The 21582-nt window shown below is 42.5% G+C and overlaps 1 protein-coding gene across 3 annotated transcripts in view; it reads left to right on the forward strand.

Moving 5' to 3' along the window:
* The window catches only part of atg10 (ATG10 autophagy related 10 homolog (S. cerevisiae)), a 233172-nt gene that overhangs the window by 181231 nt on the left and 30359 nt on the right, over positions 1–21582 (forward strand). For all 3 annotated transcript variants that reach the window (XR_011889435.1, XM_072281042.1, XM_072281040.1), the window contains one exon: positions 202–299. Coding sequence is in view for 2 of the 3 variants with exons in the window: in XM_072281042.1 (XP_072137143.1) it covers positions 202–299 (98 nt within the window). In the remaining variant the exon portion in view is untranslated. The remainder of the gene's footprint in view (positions 1–201; positions 300–21582) is intronic.

Genomic DNA, 21582 nt, shown 5'->3' on the forward strand with positions numbered 1-21582 from the left:
CCTCTGGTTCTAGTCTCACCCAACCTCAGTGGAAAATGCCTGCTTCCATTTACCCTATCTAAACCCTTCATAATTTTGCTTGCCTCTATCAACTCTCCCCTCATTTTGCTATGCTCCAGGGAACGAAACCCTAAATCAACCTAACTTGTAATTTACTAACTGGCATATATAATAGAACTTCCTATTTTGTTTGAATTCTAGATGGAAGACCTCTTACCCTGAAGGAAATTTGGGAAAGTGTTCATGATTGTTACCAAGAAAGTCTTTCACAGGGACCTTGGGAAACGATTACACAACAGGTAATCAATCATACTTACATAAAAAAAACTAGTTCAAATTAGTTTTCCACATCAGCTGGAAATTTGAGTAAAATGAACTATTGATCACTTCAGGTTGGTTAACATCTGGAGAAGTGTGAAGTGATTCACTTTGGAAGGTCGAATTTGACGGCACAGTACTGTATTAAAGGCGGGATACTTTGCAGTAGGGAGGAGCAGAGGGATCTTGGGATTCACATCCATTGATCCTTCAAAATTGCCTTGTAAGTTGAGAGGGTTGTTAAGAAGGCATATGGCGTGTTCACCCTCATTAGTCGGGGGATTGAGTTCAAGAGTGAGGTAACGTTGAAGCTCTAAAACTCTGGTTGGACTGCACTTGGAATATTTTGTTCATTTCTGGTTGCCTCATTATAGGAAAGATGTGAAAGTTTTAAAGAGGGTGCAGAGGAGACCTACCAGGATGTAATCTAAGGATGAATGACTGAGTAAGCTTTGGCTTTTCTCTTTAGAGCAAAGGAGGATGAGAAGTGACTTGATAGAGATGCCTAAGATGATGAGGCGTAGATCGAGTGGATAGTTAGCGTCTTTTCCTTAGGGCAGAAATGCAAATACATTCTCCCCATGACCACATGGGCTTCCCCTGGGTACTCCAGTTCCATCCCACAGTCCAAAGTCTTACCGGTTGGTAGGCTAATTGGTCATTGCAAATTGTACCGTGATTAGGCTGGGATTAAATTGGGAGATTAATGGGTGGCGTGGCTCGAAGGACCAGACGGGCAATTTTGTCTGTATCTCAATAAAGTAAATATAAAAGAGGGCATAACTTATTGTGATTGGAGGAAAGTATGTGGGGATGTCAGAGGTAAGCTCTTTACACAGAGAGTGGTGGTGCGTGAAACCTGCTGCCAGGACTGGTGGTAGAGGCAGGTACATTAGGGACATTTAAGAGACTTTAAGATAGGCACATGAATGAAAAAAAAATGGAGGGTTATGCATGTACGTGGGAGGGAAAGATTTAGACTGATTTTGGAGTGGGTTTAAAGTTTGGCACAACATTTTCTGTTCTGTGTGCTGTACTATATTCTATGTTCTATGCCTCAGGTAGAGACCAGATGATGTTACCAGACATGAACATTAGCATTGTCCAAGCTCTTCTAGTTATTGCAGATAATTTATTTGACTCCACTTCATGTTCTCCTACCTGTGACTGTCATGATATTTACATAATTCTGTGTCAGTGATCTTCCTAGAGCAGAGTTTTCCAACCATTTTTATGCCATGAACCCCTAGCCTTAATCGAGGGGCCTGTGGACTCCAGGTTGGGAGCCCGTATCCTAGAGTGTTCCAACAAATAGCAACAGGATAACCTTACTGGCTTGGCCTTAACCTAGTGCTCGCCAGTGAAAACATCCTTAGCAGGTCCCCAGTGGAACTGAGACATCTAGTGCAAGGACAAAATGCTTTATTCCATGGCAGAATTCCCAAAAGAGCATGGTATCCCATAGGGGATGTATGTGGCCATTAGCTCCACATGTGTAAGTGAATGGTTTAGGAAATGTATGATTCTATAAACATGCAAACACGAGGAAATCTGCAGATGCCGGAATTTCAAGCAACAGACATAAAAATTGCTGGTGAACGCAGCAGGCCAGGCAGCATCTCTAGGAAGAGATACAGTCAATGTTTCATGCCCCACTTTCCCTTCATACCCCATCTGTTATTTATTTTTTATTACTATTATTATTATTATAATATATATTTTTTTCTCTCTCTTTTTCTCCCTCTGTCCCTCTCACTATACCCCTTGCCCATCCTCTGGGTTCCCCCCTCCCCTTTCTTTCTCCCTAGGCCTCCTGTCCCATGATCCTCTCATATCCCTTTTGCCAATCAACTGTCCAGCTCTTGGCTCCATCCCTCCCCCTCCTGTCTTCTCCTATCATTTCTGATCTCCCCCTCCCCCTCCCACTTTCAAATCTCTTACTAGCTCTTCCTTCAGTTAGTCCTGACGAAGGGTCTCGGCCTGAAACGTCGACTGTACCTCTTCCTAGAGATGCTGCCTGGCCTGCTGCATTCACCAGCAATTTTTATGTGTGTTACTTGGCATTCTATAAACATGCTGGTCACAGAAATTTTATCCACTGCATTAATGGTGACATAAGAGGTTAAGTTCAAATTCAATTTCAATCTTATCATTATCTGACTGTACATATGTACAACCAAATGAAGCAATGTTCTTCCAGACCATGGTGCATACAGAAACACATAACACACACCACACATAAAACCAAATATTACTGTAAATAATTTAACAAAATATAATACAAATTGCATGCAGCACAGGTAAACAGTAAAGAGCTCACTGTCCTAGTGATGAGACCTTGGTGGTGGCAGCGTATTCATGAGTCTGACAGCCTGAAGGAAGAAACTGTTATCCAATCTGGCAGTCCTCATCCTGAGCCTCCTTCCTGATGGCAGTGGGTCAAAGGGATTGTGGGATGGGTGGTGGGGATCCTCAACAATGCTTCGGAGTGCTGGAAATCTTGAGCAACACACACAAAATGTTGGAGGAACTCAGCAAGTCAGGCAGCATCTATGGAGGGGAGTGAGAGGTGATGTTTTGGACCAAGGTTTTTGTCAGTTCTTTCAGTCTTGGTTTGTCCTGTGTTTCTGTGATATTATTCTGGAGGAACATTGTATCATTTCTTAATGCATGCGTTACTAAATGACAATAAAAGAGGACTGTGTGTCCTCATAGTCTAAGACCTTTTATCAGGACTGAAAAGGAAGGTGGGGGGGAGAGCCAGATTAAGAAGGAGGGGGAAAAGGGGGGAGTACAAGCTAATGCTAATTTTGTATGGCATTTGAGTACAAAAATGATAAATTAGAAAAAAATTAAATTCTGTAAAAAGAAAAAGAATAATGAGTTCATGCGTTCAGAAGTCTGATAGCAGAGAGGAAGAAGCTGTTCCTGAATCGTTGACTGAGGATCTTCAGGCCCCTATATCTCCTACCCAAAGCTAGTAATGAGAAGTGAGCATGTTAAGACCATAAGACAATTTAGTTTATCTCTTGTTGGCAAGATTCTAGAAGGTTGAGGAAGAATTAACTACTCATTTTGAGAAGCCTGTGAATCAAACAAAATTAGCATCTTGTATTGAATACTTGGAGAACGTTTTCCGTGTTTGCTGATGGCACAAAAATCAAATTGGAATTGGTTTATTACCATTGCATGTAGTGATGTACATATAGTGAAAAGCTTGTCTTGCATACTTGCGTACCATTCATACAGGTCAAATCATTACAACACAGTGTATTGAGGTAGAACAAGATAAACAATAAAAGAACGAACACACACACACACACACACACACACACGCCCACCCACCCACCCAGAGGATCTCAGGGGTCAGGCGACATCTATGGAAATGAATAAACAGTTGATATTTTGGGCCAAGATTTTCCCTCAGGACTGGAAAGGAAAGGAGGAAGTTGCCAGAATAAGAAGGTGTGGGGGTGGGGGGAGAAGGAGACTAGCGGGAAGGTGATAGGTGAAGCCAGGGTAGGACTGGAGAAGAAGGAATCTGATAGGAGACGAGAGTGGACCATAGAAGGGGACCCAAGGGGAAGTGGTAGGCTGGTGAGGAGAGGTAAGACGACAGAGCCAGGAATAGAAGAAGAGAGGAGGGGGAGGGAAACATTTATTTATCATAAGGAAAAATCGATTTTCATGCCGTTGGGTTGGAGGCTACTCAGATGGAATATAAGGCGTTGCTCTTCCACCCTGAGGGTGGCCTCATCTGGCACAAGAGGAGGCCATGGGCAGACATGTTGGAACGTAATGGAAATTGGAATTCAAATGTTTGGCCACCGGGTAGTTCTGCTTTTGGTGGATGGTGCGGAGGTGCTCAACGAAGCCGTCCTAATAATGTATATCAGCTATAAAGAAAGCACAGTTAAAGTAGACAATAAGGTGCAAGGTTATAATGAGGCAAATTATGAGATCAAGATTATTATAAAACTCTTGAATGGTTCCCTAGTACCATCTATTTGTAGCAGGGAACCATTCAATATTCTTATAACGGTGGGGCCTTTATAAAGCTGATCTTGAGCCTGGTGGTCTGTGCTTTCAGGCTTTTATATCTTCAGCCTGATGAGAGGGGGGGAGAAGAGAGAATTTCCAGGTGGGTGGGGACTTTGGTTATGCTGGCTGCCTTGCTGAGGCAGAGAAAAATGTAGATGGAGTCCTTGGAGGGAGGCCTGTTTCCATGATGTGCTGGGCAGTGCCCACAGCTCTGCTGTTTCTTGCAGTCACATGCAGAGCAATTGTCGTGCCAGGCTGTGATGCACCCAGTTAAGAAGTTTTCCATGATGCATCAATAAAGAATTGTGAGGATCCTTTCTATCCAACTGAATGCAGATGGACAGAGGGGTTGGCATGGATACGAAGGGGAGGGTTCAGGGAGGCAGAAGGTTCCTTTCTGTTCTGAACCACTTTGTGCCTGACAATGCCGGCTTCATAGTGACCTTCTGCCACTCCATCGCTGTAATACGTGGAGCTAATTGACCATTTACAATGAAGTGAAAATGAATGAAGAGTGATCTTCATCATTTACTTAGTGATACAGCCTAGAGTAGGCCCTCTTCCAGCCTTTCGGCCTACACCACCTCAGCAACCCATAACCCCAATTAACCCTAACCTGATTATGGGACAATCTACAACGACCAATTAAGCTACCCAGGACATCTTTGGACTGTGTGAGGAAACCAGAGCATCCGGGGGAAACCCATGCATTCCACGGGGAGGTCATACAGAATGGTGCCAGAACTGAACTCCAAACTCTGGAGTACCTCGAGCTGTAATAGTGTCGCGCTAACTGCTACACTACTGTGGCTCCCAGTTATCTAAATAATTAAGATGTGCACAATTGTCCAAATCTGAAACCACTGTGCCGTGCCAATGCCTCTTGGAATGCCTGGTGAAGAAAGCCATTGAAATTAAACTAGAGAAAAAGAATTTTAACAAAGACAAAGGTCTCGCACTCAGTAAGAGCTAGAATTCCATTGCAAACAAGGTGGGACAGTGGAAACCTTGGGCTGTTTTCCCTGGAGTTCAGGAGAACGGGGGTGGGGGGGGCGGGGGAGTCCCACAGGATTGAAGAATGTCCATTTAGAACAGAGATGCGGAGAAATTACTTTAGTCAGAGAGTGGTACATTTGTGGAATTTGTTGCTGCAAGTGGCTGTAAAGGCCATGTCATTGGGTGTATTTAAGGCAGAGATAGATAGGTTCTTGATTAGCCAGGGCACCAAAGGATATGGGGAGAAGGCAGGGGAGTGGGGAGGACTGGAAGAATTGGATCAGCCCATGATTGAATGGTGGAGCAGACTCGATGGGCTGAATGGCCTACTTTTGCTCCTTTATTTTATGGTCTTATAAACCTGATTGGATGAGGACTATCCAATCAGGAAGGACAGATGACAGTATATATACCACTGGACTAGACATGCCTAGGTATCATCCCTGATGAAGATGGCAGAGTTTGTCATCGAAACATGGATTAAAAATCAACACCTGTACCCGGCTGAAAGCCAGAGAAGAATTTATTCATTATGCATGCTGGGAAAGCACTAGATCCCATTTTGATTATACCTGTGTTTTAAGAATATAAAATCATAGCCTAAATTACATGAATGAATTATAATTTTTCAAAGCCTCATTGTAAAATCTGTTTGATGAAGTCAATAGCATGGATTTTCCTTTGATGAGTAATTATCACTATGTCATGTCAGTTACATTATTAACAAACCAACAGAGGAAATGAACAACACTTACTCCACTCAGATTCCTGATGGTCTATCTGATCTTCTGTCTGTTGGCTTTCGTCTCAGTGGGAATCTCCCTAAAGTCGTCACTCATCCACTTTATGTGTACCAACATCCAGTCACTTGCCTGAACTGCTCTCGTTTCAAATACTGTAAATCAATTACAACACACAGCTGTTTAATGAAACTCTTGGAACATTACTAGCGATCTCTGTGGGCATTTCCTGGTGGCTCATAATGACGCCAATTTACCACACCTGGCAGGATCTGTTCACACTCAGAGGGGCAGCTCAGATGCGAACTGAAAGTTATTAACCATTGAAGTGCTGCAGGGCAACTCAATTGCTAACTGAAAATGACTAACCACTGAAGTCCTGAATGTGCCATGGTAGTGTCGCAGTCAGCGGGGGTTAGTGCATTGCCACTACCGCTTGGGGTGTTGGAGCTCGGAATTAAACTCAGACATCATCTGCAAGGAGCCTGTATGTCCTCCCTGTGGAGTGGGTGCAGGATTTGTTCAGGTGCTCTGGTCTAAAAATGTACCAGTTAGTAAAATAATTGGTCATTGTAAATGGTGCCGTGGTTAAACCGGGGGTTGCTGGGCGGTGCAGATTGAAGAGCTGGAAGGACCTGTTCAGTACAGCATAGGAACACACCCTTTAACTCACAATGTTGAGCCCAACTAGAGTCATAGAGCACCACAATACCGAAATGGGCCCTTTGGTCTGGTCCATCTCAACCAGGGGTCCGCGGACTCCTCTGTTGGTGGGAAGGGTCCCCAGCATAAAAAAGTTTGGAAACCCCTGATCTAGACCATGCTGAACTGTTATTCTTCCTAGTTCCTTCAGCCCACACTTGGACCATAACCCTCCCATCAATGTCCTTAGCCAAGATTCTCTTAGATGTTGCAATCAATCTAATTAAATTTGTAATCAAATACCCAACTAAACTACAAAATAATCTGCAGATGCTGGGGTCAAAGCTTTGACCCAATGAAACTAAACCTTCCTGCCAACACAATGTGCATGTCCTTCTATTTCCTGCACATTCACGGGCCTAAGATCCTCTGTTGTATTTGCCTCCACCTCTAGCCCAGGCAGTGCATTCCAGGCACCCACCACTCTGTATATATATAAAAAAAACCTGCCCCTCACATCTCCTTTGAAATTATCCCCCCTCACCTTAAATGCATGCCCTCTGGTATTAGACATTTCAACCCTGGGAAAAAGATACTGTCTGTCTACTCTATCTCTGCCTCTCATAATCTTATAAACCTCTAACAGGTCTCCCCTCAGCCTCCACTGCACCAGAGAAAACAACCCAAGTTTCTCCAGCATCTCCTTACAGTTCATGCCCTCTAATCCAAGCACCACCCTGATGAACCTCATCTGCACGCTCTCCAAAGCCTCCACGCCCTTTCTGTAACAGGGTAACCAGAACTGAACGCAGTACTCCACATGCAGCCTAACTAGAGTTTTATAAAGCTGCAATATAACTTCCCGAGTCTTGAACTTAATTTCTTGCCTCAGAAAGATAAGCAAACCACATACTTTCTTTATTACTCTCTTAACCTGTATATACATTTTCAGGGAGCAATGGACTTGGACCCCAAGATCACTCTCGATCATTGCTCTTAAAGGTCTGATGGTAAAAAATGAATACATTTTTTTCTTTCAACAGATGTGTATTTTATGTTCACTTATTTCTATTTAATTATAGATGTATGACAAATTCAACATTGCAAATTATTAATGTGATAGAAGATCTTCGTTTTGTTGGATGTGATTCTGTTTACGACTCGGACTAACTTGCTCAGCATAATTTTGTCAGTTTGACAATCAAGTTGATGGCACCTTATTTTCCTGCTGATGCAGGCAGCACAGCAGTGTAGCGGGTAGGGTAATGCGTTACCATGCCAGCTGTGAGATCAGAGTTTATTTCCCGCTGCAGTCTGTGAGGAACTTGTACGTTCTCACCCTGACTGCATGGGTTTTATCCAGAAGCTCCGGTTTTCTTCCACATTCATCAAAGCAGAGTAGAGGAAATTACAGAGGCATGAGAAAGGAGCTGGCTAGACTTGATTGGAAAAGAACACTGGCAGGGGTGACGGCAGAGCAGCAATGGCTGGAATTTCTGGAAGCGGTTCGGAAGGCACAGGATACATACATCTCAGAGAGGAAGAAGTATTCTAAAAGCAAGATGACACAACCATGGCTAACAAGCAAAGTCAAAGCCAACATTAAAACCAAAGAGGGGGCATATAATAGAGCAAAAATGGGTGGGAAGTTAGGGAATTGGGAAGCTTTTAAATGCCAACAGAATGCAACTAAAAAAGTCATTAAGAAGGTAAAGATGAAATACAAAAGTAAGCTGGCCAATAATATTAACAAGGATAACAAAAGTTTCTTCAGATACATAAAGTGTAAAAAAGAGGCAGGAATAGATTTCATACCCCTGGAAAACGATGCTGGAGAGGTAGTAGTGGGGGACAAGGAAATGGCAGACAAACTGAAAGTATTTTGCATTACTAGAAGGCATTAGCAGTATAGTGGAAGTTTCAAGTGTCAGGGTCATGAAGTGTGTGAAGTTACCATTACTAGAGAGAAGGTTCTTGGGAAACTGAAAGGTCTGTAGGTAGGTTAGTCACCTGGACCAGATGGTGTACAACCCAGAGTTCTGAAAGAGGTGGATGAAGAGATTGTGGAGGCACTTGTAAAGAATCACTAGATTCTGGAATGGTTCCAGAAGACTGGAAAATTGCAAATGTCATTCCACTCCTCAGGAAGGGAGAGAGGCAGAATAAAGGAAATTATAGTCCAGTTAGTCTGGCCTCAGTGTTTGGGAAGATGTTGGAGTTGATTGTTAAGAATGTGGTTTTGGGGTACTTGGAGGCACATGATAAAATAGGCCATAGTCAGCATGGTTTCCTCAAAGGAAAATCTTGCCTCACAAATCTGTTGGAATTCTTTGAAGAAATAACAAGCAGGATAGACAAAGGAGAATTAGTTGATGTGGTGTACTTGGATTTTCAGAAGGCCATTGACAGGGTGCCATGCATGAGGCTGCTTAACAATCTGTGAGCCCATGGTATTACAGGAAAGATTCCAGCATGGATAAAGCAGTGGCTGATTGGCAGGAGACAAAGAGTGGAAATAAAGGGAGCATTTTCTGCTTGACTGCCAGGGAATAGTGTTCCACAGGAGTCTGTGTTGTGACCAATCCATTTATGTTATATGTTAATGATCTGGATAATGGAATTGGTGACTTTGGTGCAAAGTTTGCAGATGATATGAAGATAAGTGGAGGGTCAGGTAGCTTTGAGGAAATAGGGAGGCTGCAGAAGGACTTTGACAGATTAGGAGAATGGGTAAAGAAGTGACAGATGGAATACAGTGTTGGGAAGTGTATGGTCATGCAGTTTGGTAGAAGAAATGAAAGGGTTGACTATTTTCTAAATGAAGAGAAAATACAAAAATATGAGGTGCAAATAGATTTGGGAGTCCTTGTGCAGGATTCCCTAAAGGTTAATTTGCAGGTTGAGCGTTCAATTCAAAAAATACTAGAATATAAAAACAAGGATGTAATGTTGAGACTATATAAAGCTCTGCTGAGGCCTCACTTGGAGTATTGTGAGCAGTTTTGGGCCCCTTATCTTAAACGGTAGAGTCTGGTGGAGCAGAATCGATGGGCCAAGTGGTCTAACTCTGCCCCTGTATCTTATGGTCTTTATGGAATTATTCCAAAGGCATACGGGTTTGAGTTGGCAAATTGTGTTGCTGCCCAGCACAATCCTCGCTGATTTGATTTGACACAAACAATGCATTTCACAGTATGTTTCAATACATATGTGACAAATAAAGCTGATCTTTTTAAAAAATAGAATTGCTTCTTATATTGCAGGAATAATGTCCTTATTTTGCTTAATTATAATTTATCTGACTAAATACCTGTATCAGAATGAGCACGTCGCCTCTCCAGACAAACAATGGAACTTGTTTTACTGTACAGCTGAGAACTTTGCAAAGACCAGTGAACTTGCGCACCAAGGTCCACAAACAAATCATTTTGTCTAATGAGGAAATAGCTTCCAGCAGTGGGATGTATTTGTAGTGCAACAATCATGTAGTATCTTATTGCAGGTCTCAGAGCTTGAGCATGAGAGACTCTGCACTGTAGTTACTTATTGTGAAATCTACTGGCCCAGCCAGCTGCACACACCACATTTGCAAGAAGATGACCCAGAACAAAAGCAGTTCTTTCCCAATGGCTGCCCATTTTAATTCTACTTTACATTCCCATGCCAACATGTCTGTATATGGCTCCTCTACTGCCATGATATGGCTACTCAAAGTTCAAAGTAAATTATTATCAAAGTACGTATATATCACGATGTACTACCCTAAGATTCATTTTCTTGCAAGCACTCACAGTAAAACAAAGAAATACAATAGAATCTCAGGTTGGAGGAGCAACACCTCATATTCTGTCTGGGTAGCCTCCAACCTAATGGCATGAACATCAATTTCTCTAATTTCTAACAAGTTCTCCGCTCTTTCTGTTCTCTCTTTTTCCATTCCCCATTCTGACTGCCCTCTTTACCTTCTGCAAGAAAGTGGTTGATGTAGGTAGCCAGCGTCTACCACTGTTTGACAGCCAAATAGACTTGATGGGCTGAATAGCTTCTTTTCTTTGAAATATGTAAAACTGAATGTGGCACATGGTTCACAATTAAGAACTTTAAGTTCCTTGGCGCTATCATATCATAGGATCTGCGCTGGAACTGGCACAGAAGTGCCATTACAAAGAAGGCATGGCAGCACCTTTACTTTCTTAGAAGTTTGCACAGATTCTGCATGTCATTTACAACTTCGACAAACTTATATTAATGCACACTGGAGAGTATTTTGACTGGGCTCATCACAGCCTGGCATGGAAACGCCAAGAATGGAAAAGCCGACAAAAAGTGGTAGATACAGCCCAATCCATCAGACAAGAAGCCCTGCCCACCATGGAGCACATCTACAAGGAGTGCTGCACGAGGTACAGGAACGTGGGTCCCACACCACCAGGTTCAGGAACAATTATTATCCTATAACCATCAGGCTCCTGAACCAGCGGGGATAATTTCACTCATCCCAACAATGAACTGATTCCACAACTTACAGACTTGCTTTCAATGACTCTATAACTCAAGTTCTCAGTAATATTTATTTCCTCATTTATTATTATTATTTTTGTACTTGTAGCTTGTCTTTGGTGCACTCATTGTTTGTTAGTCTTTGTGTGCAGTTTTTTATTGATTCTATTGTATTTCTTTGTTCTACTGTGAATGCCTGCAAGAAAATGAATCTGAGGGTTGTATATGGTGACTTACACGTACTTTGCTAATAAATTTACTTTGAACTTTGAACAATTCACTATGAAACAGTGTCATAGCGAATTGACGATGATGTTGGCGATGATTGACATTTGTACCCTGGTCGGTTGAGGATGATGTTGGCGATGATTGACATTTGTACCCTGGTCAGTTTAGCCAGGTAATTCTCACTGCTACATATTCAGTTAATAACTTAACAAATAAAGATTAATGATTAGCTTTATTTGTCACATATACTGTACTCTGCAAAAGTCTTTGGCACGTGTAACAGTTTCTGTGCAGTGAAGGTGCTTTCAAAAATAATGAAATGAAAAGGTTCTAAATTTCAAAACAATTACCATAAAGAGCAGTTTGTAACTTACGTCATATGCCGTAGGAGATCATGGTCTTTCCATGACCATGCTAGTCCTTGGCAAATTTTTCTACAGAAGAGGTTTGCCATTGTCTGCTCAGTGTCTTTACAAGACGGGTGACCCCAGCCATTATCAATACCTTTTAGAGATTGTCTGCCTGGCGTCAGTGGTCGCATAACCAGGACTTGTGATTAGCACCAGTTGCTCATACGACCATCCACCACCTGCTCTCCGTGGCTTCACATGACCCTGATCGGGTGGTTAAGCAAATGCTAAACCTCACCCAAGGGTGGCCTGCAGGCTGGCGGAGGGTAGGAGCGCCTTACACCTCCTTTGGTTGAGACGGATCTCCACCTTACCAGCCAGAAGAGTATTAACCATGAAAAACGAAACTAAAATTTCTTGCCCCCTCCCCTCTTCTAGTCCCCACTCTGGCCACTTACCTATTACTTCCCCCAGGCCCTCTCCTTCCCTTTCTCCTATGGTACACTCTCATCTCCTATCAGATTACTTCTTCTCCAGCCCTTTATCTATCCAACCAACCTGGCTTTACCTATCACCTTCTAGCTATCCTCCTTCTCCTCCCCCAGCATCTTTATTCTGGCATTTTCTCCTTCCTTTTCAGTCCTATAGAAGAATCTCAGCCCGAGAAGGTGTTCAAAAAGCTGAAAGACCTATAGGTACATAAGTCACCTGGACCAGGTGAACTGCACCCTAAGGTTCTGAAAGGGGAAGCATTAGAGATTTGAATGCACTGGTTATGATCTTTCAAGAATCATTGGACTCTGACATGGTTCCAGAGAACTGGGAAATTGCAAAGGTCACTCCACTCTTTCAGAAAGGAAGGAGGCAGCAGAAAGGAAATTATAGACCAGTTACCTTACCCTCAGTGGTTGGGAAGATATTGGAGTCAATTGTTAAGGATGAAGCTATGAAGTACTTGGTGACACAGGACAAGATAGGGTAGAGTCAACATGGTTTCCTTAAGGGAAAATCTTGCCTGATGAACCTGTTGGACTTCTTTGAGGAGATCACAAGTAGGATAGATAAAAAGGATGCAGCAGATGTCGTATATTTGTATTCTCAGAAGGCCTGTGACAAGGTGCCACACATGAGGCTGCTTACCAAGTTAAGAGCCCATGGTATTACAGGAAAGTTAGTGGCATGGTTAGAGCATTGGCTGATTAGTAGGAGGCAGCAAATGGGAATAAAAGGATCCATTTCTGGTTGGCTGCCAGACACTAATGGTGTTCCACAGGGGTTATGTTGGGAATGCTTCTTTCTATGCTGTATATAAATGATTTAGATGATGGAATAGATGACTTTGTTGCCAAGTTTGCAGATGATACAGAGATTGGTGGAGGGGCTGGTAGTGTTGAGGAAACAGGTAGGCTGCAGAAGGACTTGGGCAGATTAGAAGAATGGGCAAGAGAGTGGCAAATTAAATACATTGTTGGAAAATGCATGGTCATGCACTTCAGTAGAAGAAATAAATGTGTAGACTATTTTCTAACTGGGGAGGAAATCCAAAAATCTGAGATGCCAAGGGATTTGGGAGTCCTTACTCAGAGCACCTCAAAGGTTAACTTAGTGGTTGAGTCGGTGGTGAGGAAGGCAAATGCGATGTTAGCATTCATTTCAAGAGATCTAGAATGTAAGAGCAGGGATGTGATGCTGAGGCTTTATAAGGCACTGGTGAGCCTCAGCTTAAGGTATTGTGAACAGTTTTAGGCTCCTCATCTAAGAAAAGATGTGCTGGCATTGGAGAGGGTTTAGAGGAGGTTCACAAGGATAATTCCAGGAATGAAAGTGTTATCATACGAGGAACATTTGATAGCTCTATGTTTCTATTCATTAGAATTTAGAAGGATGGGGGCGATCTCATTGAAGCCTTCTGAATGTTGAAAAGCTTAGACAGAGTAGATGTGGAAGAGATGTTTTTCATGATGGTGGAGTCTAGGATAAGAGGGCAAAACCTCCAGATCGAGGGGCATCCATTTAAAACAGATATGGAGACATTTCGTTAGCCAGACGTTGGTGAATTTGTGGAATTCGTTGCCATGTGCAGCTGTGGAGCCCAGGTCATTGGGTGTATTTAAGGCAGAGGTTGATAGGTTTTTGATTGGCCACAGCATTAGAGGTTACAGGGAGAATACTGGGGAGTAGGGTTGAGGAGGGGAGAAAAAGGATTAGCCATAATTGAATGGTGGAGCAGACTGAGTGGACCAAATGGCTTAATTCTGCATCTGTGTTTAATGGAAAGATCGACTGTTTATTCATTTCCATAGACACTGCCTGACCTGCTGTGTGTGTTGCTTTGGACTTCAACCATCTGCAGACTTTCTCGTGTTTTTAAATCAAATCAGTATTTGGAGTGACCACCCTTTGCTCTTAAAACTACATAAATCCTCCTAGGTACACTGTCATGCAGTTTTAGAAGAGAATTGGCTGGTAGGTTGTTCCAAGCATCTTGGAGAACTTGCCGCAGTTCTGCTGCAGACCTTGGCTGTCTCGCTTGCTTCCGACTGTCCAGGTAATCCCAGACAGCCTCGATGATGTTGAGATCAGAACTCTGTGGAGGCCATGCCATCTGAAACCATGTAAAAAAAAAAAACATCTCGGTTGCCTAGGACTTGTGCACAGTACTGTACCTCAGAACATGCAGTGAACTGTGTTGTTTGCATCAAATCGAATCAGCGATGATCGTGCTGGGCAGCCCCTGTGAATAACGTGCAGCAGGCTGGATGTAACAGTCTATAAACATCCCACTGGGTGTCATAAAACAGCAGAAATATAGGATGGACGCTTGCCCTTTCACCCCATTATGCAAGTAATGCCAAAAATCTGTAACGTGTACTTGTCTCTCTGGTTAAATGGTTAATAATATTTATTATACTCTGCCTTAATTTTACATTTGTTGTCAAAAAAAATATCCCTTCCACCAAAAAATATGGTAATGATTTTAGGAGGTGGGGTGAAGAGGATGTCTGATTATTCACAGAGTAATAGAGCACTGCAGAGCAGAAACAGGCCTTTTGGCCCATCTAATCCATGCTGAACAGTTATTCTCCCTTGTCACATTGACCCACACCTGGGCCATAGCCCTTTGAACCCCACCTGTCCATGAACTTAACCAAATTTCTTTTAAATGTTGCAAATTGAGCTCACATCCACCACTTTTGCTGGCAGATCTTTCCACATTCACACCACCCTCTCAATGAAGAAATTCCCTCTCAGGTTTCCCTGAAATATTTCACTTTTCTCCCTTAACCTATGACCTCTAATTTTAGTTTCACCCAACCTCAGTGGAAAAAGCCTGCTTGCATTTACCCTGTCTATACCCCTCATAATTTTGTATGCCTTGATCAAACCTCCCCTCATTCTGCATTATAGGAAGGATGTGGAAGCTTTGGAGAGGGCACGGAGGAGGTTCAGCAGGACGCCCCCATGTCTTATGAGGAAAGGTTGAGCAAGTTACGTCTTTTCTCTTCGGAATGAAGGGGGATGAAAAGTGACTTGACAGATGGGAATAAGATGATAAGAGAAATTGATGGGAGTGGACAGCCAGAGACATTTTTCCAGGACATAAATACAATAGGCCATAATTTTAGGATGATTGGAGGAAAGCATAGGGGGAGTGTGAGAGGTAAGTTCTTTACACAGAGAGTGGTGGGTGTGTGGAATGTGCTGCCAGGGGTGATGGTAGAAGCAGATACATTTGAGACATTTGAGAAACTCTTAGATAGCACATGGATGTTAGAAAAATGAAGGGTTATGTGGGAGGGATGGGTTAGATTAATCTTGAATTAGAGCCTGTACTAGGCTCCAGTGTTCTATTTTCTATGTTCTTTCTTCTCTTTGATGATATTGGCAGAATTGCTGTTTTTCAGTATCTTTGATATATTTGTTTCTTTAACATCTGTCAGGAATGAGTGATTAATGCAAAGCTACCTGAGATAATTTAGCTAATGACCGATGAGTAATTATGCTTAATTGATTTTTGGAAATTGAAGGAATCAAAGGATACTACATAGGGAAGGAAAACAACGTTGAGGTTGGAAAATTATCTCTGATCTTGTTGACCATATGGTTCAAGTACCATTTGATTTTACCCCCGGCACTAAGTTAACATTTCCTTATTTGAAGTTCCTCACAGCTAATACTTAAATAAGCTTGGAGCAGATTTAGTTAGATTAGCTAACTAAAATGCTGCCTCCCTAAGTGACTTTAGGACACCATTCTGAGGCTATGTCAATAAAATTGGAGACCTGGACAACCCGGCACATATATAACGTCCACTCATCTGATGTTGTTCAAAGACACGATTGTTTCTCATTACTACTATCAAGGGGGAAGCACAGGAGACTGAAGACATGCCCCCAATGTTTTTAGTAACAGCTTCTTCTCCTTCTGTTAGCTTTTGTAACTTCAAAACATTGAACTAATTCAAAGGAAGGCATAGGAGTCTGAAATGTCCGTCTAACTTCATATGTTTCCTTTAAGTGAGGCGCACGAGTACCACATGGTAGCATGATGACGTGTGCAATTCATGCATTTATACATATAACCCGTAATGAATTACTTAGACAAACAAGAATGCTTAATCCAGCAATATATGTACAAGATTGCTCAAATATTGCTGAAACATTAAATACACAACACCTTCAGAGTTTTGAATGGACAATGAACCTCATTATCTTTACTCTCTCTTTTCACTACTTACTTAATTTAAATATATATATTTCCTATTATAATTTATAATTTTTTTTGTATTGCACTATACTGCTGCGACAAAACAAAAAAAAACTTCGCAACATGTGGCAGTGATAATACACCTGATTCTAATTCTGAAAATCTGGTAATTATCAAGGCTAAGAACAGAGTTGAGGTGAGTGAAGTTATCCACAGGAGCCTGATGGTTGAGGGGTAATAACTGTTCCTGAACCTGGTGGTGTGGGACCTAAGACTCCTGTACCTCCTTTCCAATGGTAATAGTAAGTAGTGTTGTCATTTTACCATATACATTTACACAGCCAAACAAAACAACATTCCTCTGGGACCACGGTGCAAAGCACAGTGCATACAGTCACACACAACTCATATAGTTATGATAGAGCAGAATACAGTCACAAAATAGTATTATCACAAGTCCCTGAGTGACATGGCCTGAAAGTTGACGGCACATGGGATGTTGTCCTGGAGCCATGTTTCTTTAAGTACGCAGCAATTCCACATCTTGTGCTGGGTCAGTTACAGAGGAAGGTAATCTAGTTTGTGGGTACCTGTAAAAATGGAAGCAGTTTGTTACAAGGGATGACTGGTATTGTGACTCATTAACAGTAATATTAATCGGACTTTTTTTTTACCTTCAGTATCTGGCAATAACTATTGTCGCCTCATAGCACCTTCCTTTCTGACTTGTTGCAAGATCTGCTTTTCAATGGTTGTGATCAGAATTTAATCAGGAAACTTTGGAGAAAGTGTTTAGTTTAGTTGGACATTTGATTAGTTTGACACAATATTGTGGGCTGAAGGGCCTGTACCTGTGCTGTATCGTTCTTTGTTCCACCTTTGTTGTACCTTGAGCTAAAGGTAAATTTTGGTGTCCTTTTTACAAGCATCAGGGCTGCCCACCCGTTCAAGGCAACTTCTCCACGCCCCCGTCACTGTGGAGCAGCAAGGTAGTGTAGCAGTTGGCGTAACACTTTACATCACCAGAGACCCAATTTCAATTCCCGCCGCTGTTTGTAAGGAGTTTGTATATTTTAGATTATGAAGACACACAGTCCTCTTTTATTGTCATTTAGTAATGTATGCATTAAGAAATGATGCAATATTTCCTCCGGTATGATATCATAAAACACAGGACAGACCAAGACTGAAAAGACTAACAAAACCACATAATTATAACATACAGTTACAACAGTGCAACAATACCATAACTTGATGAAGAAGTCCATGAGCACGGTAAAAGTTCAAAGTTTCTCAAATGTCCCACATCTCACGCAGACGGGAGAAGGAAGAAAAACTCTCCCTGCCATACCCGACTACGATCCGACTCTGAGTCATCCGAAAACCTCGAGCCTTCGATCAGCTCTCCGACACCGAGTACTGAGCGCCATCTCTATCCGAGCGATTTGACCTCCATCTCGGTCGCCAACAGCAGGCAAAGCCGGGGATTTTGAGGCCTTCCCTCTGAAAGATTCCCCACCACGCAGTAACGACAGCAGCGAACAAGCGTTTTAGAAATTTTTCCAGATGTTCCTCTGTGCTTTCACGTCCATCTCCATCAAATCAGAATTGTCCACGACCCTATTTAACGGACACGATATCATTTTTCACCAGAGGGCTGCACACGCGCGGCGCGCTGCTTTCTCTCCTCCCGCCGAGGACAGAAATCATATTCTGTGATTGTGTGGGTTTCCTCCAGGTGCTCTGGTTTCCTCCCACATTCCAAAAACATCAGCGTTGGGGTTAATAAGTTGCGGGCATGGTATGTTGGTTCCTAGAAGAATGGCAACACTTGCGGGCTGCCCAGCACGATCTTTGGACTATATTGATCACTGAGACAAACGATGCATTTTACTGTATGTTTCGATATACATGTGACTAATAAAGCCAATCTTTAACCTTTGAATCAAGTTATCTAGACATAGCGGTTAGTGCAATGCTGTTACAGCACCAGCGACCCGTGTTCAATTCCCGCTGCTGTCTGTACGTTCTCCCTGTGACTGTGTGGGTTTTCTCTGGTTGTTGCGGTTTACTCCCGCAGTCCAGAGACATACCGGTTAGTAGGTTAATTGGTCACATAGGGTGGTGCAGGCTCGTTATTGTGCCATATCTCTAAATAAATAAATAATATCAAATCTAACATCCAACATCCTCCAAAAGGACCACAAACTTACTGTAGGGTTTGGAAGCTTGTGTGCCTCAATGACCCAGAGAGCTATATTGGCTGGAGTTAGGGTCTCGTGCTTTGTTCTTGGTTGGGTCATCCATGCCAAACAGGCCAAAAGGGTAGATGCCAGGCTAAGAGTGGTCCGCTGGTCCTCCAGGTTTGGATGTTCAGCTCACGGATAACAACCCTGACTGGGAAAAAAAATACTGCTGCGGAAACAGCAAAGAAGAAACCTTCTACATTTGTGTGTGAGGGTATGGACAGACAAAGATGGAGGACCTTCATTGCTGTCCTAAGTGCCAGCGACGTAACAGGCAGTACGTAAGTAACGTCCTGCATGCAGTATGAAAGTAAACCGATAACCTTGTACCTGGGTCGCTGTGAGCAAATGATGCCTAACAATTAAATTGTTTGACAGGTGAGATACAAGAGATTTTCTTTAAAGATGCATAAGCAATGTTTAACTTCGGCTGAAACAGTAATATTCTTGTACTGGTGTGCCAAAAACGTCAAAAAAAAACCTTTGCTTCCTGTTCAAACAGTGGAAGAAATTCATAGTTCTATTTTTTATGGCATATTTATGTTGATGTCTGTCACTTGACCATTACTTTGTGAATCGTTTATTAATCTTAGCTTTGGGTTATTCCTTCATCATTTTCAAGAGGTTTGGAAGTCTGCCAAGTTCCAGGGAACAGTACCGCATCTGTGTTTTCTTCCTTTTATTGAAAATTCTTGGAAAAAAAGTGCTGGCCTTGTTTTAGAGTGATCAAAGTTTTTGGTCAAAACATCTCACTTGCCAAATCTTAAGACTGCTGTTTAACTGAAGTCTCTGAAGGATTTGAAATGTCACTGCTTTTGTCAGGCTCTCATGACCATGACCACTGTCTTCTGTGCCTGGTGCAGTTACCACTCTTGTAAGGACTACCTACCTGGGGGAGATTCCTGACCAAGGCAAAGAGGAGATGGTTTAAGCAGTCCGTGACTACGTTGAAAAATATGTGTCTGGAGTGGAATCGGATTGTGGTAATACTTTATTGCAGGGTGGAACCCAAAAAATCAGGATTTCAGAATCAAAAGCAGCTTTATTATCAATAACATATGTTGTGAAATTTGTTGTTTTATGGGGGACAGCATAGTGCAATATCCAAAATATTATTAGTTGTTACAATAAGGAAGATACTCAGTAGCCACTTTATTAGTTACACCTGTACACTTGCTTGTTAATGCAAATATCTAATCGGCCAATCATATGGCAGTTACTCAATGCATAAAAGCATGCAGACATGATCAGGAGATTCAGTTGTTGTTCAGACCAAACATCAGAATGGGGAAGAAATGTGATCTAAGTGACATTGTCCACGGAATGATTGTGGGTGCCAGATGGGTGGTTTGAGTATCTCAGAAAATGCTGAGTCTTTTGGGATTTTCACACACAACACTCTCTAGAATTTTACAGAGAATGGTGTGATGAACAAAAATAACATCCAGTGAGCAGTAGGTATGTGGGGAAAAAGGTGTTGTTAATGAGAGAAACCATGAGATATAGGAGCAGAATTAGTTCACTTGGCCCATCAAATCTGTTCCACTATTGATCACGGCTGATTTATTATTCCTCTCAAGCTCATTCTCCTGCCTTCTCCCTGTAACCTTTGACACTTGTACCAATCATGAATCTATCAATCTCTGCTTTAAATATGCCCAATGACTTGGCCTCCACAGTCCCGTGTGGCAACGAATTCCACTGATTCACCCCCCTCAGGCTGAATAAATTCCTCCTCATCTCTCTTCTAAAGGGACGTCCTTCTATTCTGAGGCTGTGCTCTTTAGTCCTAGACTCCCCCACACATTCACTCTATCTAGGAGCCCAAAACTCCTCATAATACTCTAAAACTGCTTTGACCAGTGCCTCATAAAGCTGCAATATTGCATCCTTGCTTTTATATTCTCATCCTTTTGAAATGAATGCTAACATTACTTTAGCCTTCCTTACTATCAGCTCAACCTACAAGTTAACTTTTAATGAATCCTGCACTAGGATTCCCAATTCCTTTTTCAATGCCAATTTCCTATTCAAATATAGTCTGTGCCTTTATTCCTTCTACCAAAGAGGTCAGGAGAATGGCCAGACTAATTCAAGCTGACAGGAAGGTGACAGTAACTCAAACAACCAAATGTTACAATGGTGGTGTGCAGAAGAGCATCTCTGAATGCACAACACATTGAACCTTGAAGTGGATGGTACAGAAGGTACCTAACAAAGTGGCTACTGTGTATGTTGTAAATTTTGCTGCAGGAACACAGTGCAATGCATATAACAGGAATTCTGCAGATGCTGGAAATTCAAGCAACACACATAAAAGTTGCTGGTGAACGCAGCAGGCCAGGCAGCATCTCTAGGAAGAGGTGCAGTTGACGATTCAGGCCGAGACCCTTCGTCAGGACTAACTGAAGGAAGAGTTAGTAAGGGATTTGAAAGTTGGAGGGGGAGGGGGAGATCCAAAATGATAGGAGAAGACAGGAGGCGGAGGGATGGAGCCAAGAGCTGGACAGGTGATAGGCAAAAGGGATACGAGAGGATCATGGGACAGGAGGTCCGGGAAGAAAGACAAGGGGGGGGGGGGAAACCCAGAGGATGGGCAAGGGGTATATTCAGAGGGACAGAGGGAGAAAAAGGAGAGTGAGAGAAAGAATGTGTGTATAAAAATAAGTAACAGATGGGGTACGAGGGGGAGGTGGGGCATTAGCGGAAGTTAGAGAAGTCGATGTTCATGCCATCAGGTTGGAGGCTACTCAGACGGAATATAATCTCCTCTACTGTAAAGATGAAGCCACACTCAGGTTGGAAACTCCTCTA

The sequence above is a fragment of the Mobula birostris genome, chromosome 17, assembly GCF_030028105.1.
Source record: "Mobula birostris isolate sMobBir1 chromosome 17, sMobBir1.hap1, whole genome shotgun sequence".
Taxonomy (NCBI): Eukaryota; Metazoa; Chordata; class Chondrichthyes; order Myliobatiformes; family Myliobatidae; genus Mobula; species Mobula birostris.